Source organism: Diaporthe batatas (genome assembly GCF_019321695.1).
Source record: "Diaporthe batatas strain CRI 302-4 chromosome Unknown Contig00004, whole genome shotgun sequence".
Classification (NCBI taxonomy): domain Eukaryota; kingdom Fungi; phylum Ascomycota; class Sordariomycetes; order Diaporthales; family Diaporthaceae; genus Diaporthe; species Diaporthe batatas.
This window is the reverse complement of record NW_025408551.1, coordinates 704,302-707,015: the sequence shown is the minus strand read 5'-3', so window position 1 is coordinate 707,015 and position 2,714 is coordinate 704,302. Positions and strand designations below refer to the sequence as shown.

The window sequence follows — 2,714 nt, the reverse complement described above, 5'->3', positions numbered from 1 at the left end:
ACGATCTTGCAGGGCGACCTACGGCACCTGGAATGTGTATACGACCAGAGGCGCATTGATAGCTGGCATTATGTTTCGGATGCATTCGGGATGCCTGTATACTAAGAGAGAATAAGCTCAGATGGATAAAAAATGTCGTGCTTATAGTAATTGTATGACCATGGGCCAGCCAATTTGAATTGATTCATGGGAGTTGAAGCTTGCCTTGCGAGCGGACATTGGCAGGGCGCAAGTTTCCCGCTGAATTTCTCCACCTGGCTCTGCTAAGCGGTCTCACATTGACGCGCTCATTTCTCCGTGGCGCGCTTCGGGGATAAAGCACCCGAAATACCACTTAAAGTGCCAAGAAAGGGGGCGGACGACTGCCATTTGTGGACGTCAGTGAGCTACACCTGGATGATGTTACGTAGGATGGTCCTGTTCCTTTCCAAAAGAAGAATGTGCCCATGACATTCACTGCCAAGCTTTGCCCACGACCTCGGGAGCATGCTCTACCAGTACTTCTAGACGTGATGGATGTTGATCTGCTTCTCCCTTCAGGTTTGTCGAACTGACATCGCTCATTCTTCTCACAATCGGGGACTCATCATGGCGCGTGTTGCGTGGTACCTTCAAGCATGGCTGGCGGCGGCCTCAATAGCCGATGCAGCTGTGCTGCTCGAGCCTCGCCAGTCCAGCATCACTATTACCTCAACAGGCAATCCAATTCTGGCCGACGGCACGATCTACTCGGCGGACCCAGCACCACTTGTGGTCAACGACACTGTATATATCCTGGCCGGTCGGGACGAGGCCGGGGCTACCGAGAACCAGTTTACCATGAACCAGTGGCAGATATTCGAGAGCAAAAGTGCAACACCCTCAGGTGGACAATGGACACTGCACCAAAATGTTGCGGTTCCTCAGACAGTCTTTAAATGGGCGAGCCAGGGATCCGCATACGCCAGCCAAATTGTCCGCGGTGTGGATGGTCGGTACTATCTCTATGCGCCTGTTACTCAGGCCAACTCGCCCAACTCCGACCCCTTCGCCATTGGCGTTGCCGTATCGAACAGTCCTCTTGGGCCCTTCACAGATGCTCACCCATCAGGGCCTATCATCTCACAGAGCGTGCCAGTACAGAACAACATCCAAAACATCGACCCCACTGTCCTTGTCGACAACGGAAAAGTGTACCTCTACTGGGGGACGTTCGGCCAGCTAAAGGGCGTTGAGCTTGGCACAGACATGGTAACGGTCAAGAGCAACACTATTGTGGCGGTCAACTCCCTGAATGGGTTCTTTGAAGCTCCGTGGCTCATGAAGCGCAAGGACACATACTACATGCTGTATGCTGGGAACAACGCCGGCCCGAACTCGCCGTGCACACCGACTAGCTACCATGCGTGCATCGCCTACGGCACCGCCTCAAACCCGCTGGGCCCATGGACCTACCGCGGAATTGCCCTTGATATTGTATCCTCCACAACCTCGCACCCGGGCGTCTTCGAGCTACCAGCAGGCTCAGGAAAGTACTTCCTTGTTTACCACACTCGCGACGCCACCGGCGGGACGCACTTCCGCCGGAGCATCGCATTTGACCAGCTCAACTGGGACGACACAACATCGCCCCCTTCCATCATTAAGGTCACACCGACCAAGAGAGCCGCCCCGCCGCGCACGCCGACTCGCAACATCGCGCCAGCGGCAACACCGTCCTCGGCCAACGGCACGCCCATCCAGTACTGGGTGAAGGCAATCAACGACGAGCGTGTCGAGGCTAATCCTCTACCCCCGGACTACTGGAGCTCGTGGGCCGAGCAGTCGCCGTCCAGCAACACCCTGTACTACACTTGGAACGCCACAGTGCAGCTCAACGGTACCGCCATCGCCTTTTTCGCCGATGCTCCCGCTGGGGCCACCGCCGGCGTTGCCCCGCCTGCCTCATGGTGGGTCGAGTATCTCAATGAAAGTGGGCAGTGGGCTCGCGTCGCGAACAGCACTGCGTTCTCAACCATGGTCACCAACAGCCCCGCGGAGACCAAGTTCACGACCATCTCCACAAAATCCATCAGGGCCATTCTGAATCCATCAGGACGGAGTGGCGCGTACGCTGCTGTCGGTGTCAAGGAGTGGTTTGCTTTCAAGCCTACAGCATCATGAGCGAGGCACTCGCAGTCAAGGGAAGAGCTCTTGTTTTTCCTTTTGTCTTTTCTTTTTTTTTTGGGGGGGGGGGTTGTTGCTTTTGATGGTGTACAATATTCATCTACGACCAGTAAATAAACTTCTTTCTTCAATCATGAGATATCAAGTGATAGAACTTCAACTGGTTTCTCGAGTAGGCATTTCTCAGGCTGATGAGGCTTAACATACTTAGGTAGTGACCTGGGCCGTGAAGATGGCACTCAATCATAGTAAATACGTAGTTCGCGAGCAATGTGATCCTCAACTCTCGATCCCAACATAACTTGCTTGGCTTGTGCCTACGTATCATAAATGTCACAAATAAGCCACTACTCTATTCGAACAAAAGCGACTCCGCCACCGGCCATAGGCACGTAGTCCTTATATTGTGACAACACAGCTTAGGTCCCACAGTAACAGACCAAGCACTAGGTACCTACCTAGGTAGTGTACACGAGGCCCATAAACGAGAGACGTCCCTAAGAAGACTGTTGATTTGCATGCCTCAGTGTGATTCTGCTTTTGGAGACACCCTGGTCTCTCAGTATAGT

The 2,714-nt window shown here is 53.8% G+C and overlaps 1 protein-coding gene across 1 annotated transcript; it reads left to right on the top strand.

The window, feature by feature from the left end:
- Window positions 1-588: 588 nt before the first annotated feature.
- On the top strand, window positions 589-2,142 carry KVR01_004792 (uncharacterized protein; the record flags this gene model as incomplete). The annotated part of the gene is made up of 1 exon (XM_044783519.1): window positions 589-2,142. One exon carries the CDS (start codon window positions 589-591, stop codon window positions 2,140-2,142), a length of 1,554 nt encoding a protein of 517 aa, XP_044646956.1.
- Between the last annotated feature and the right edge of the window lie 572 nt (window positions 2,143-2,714).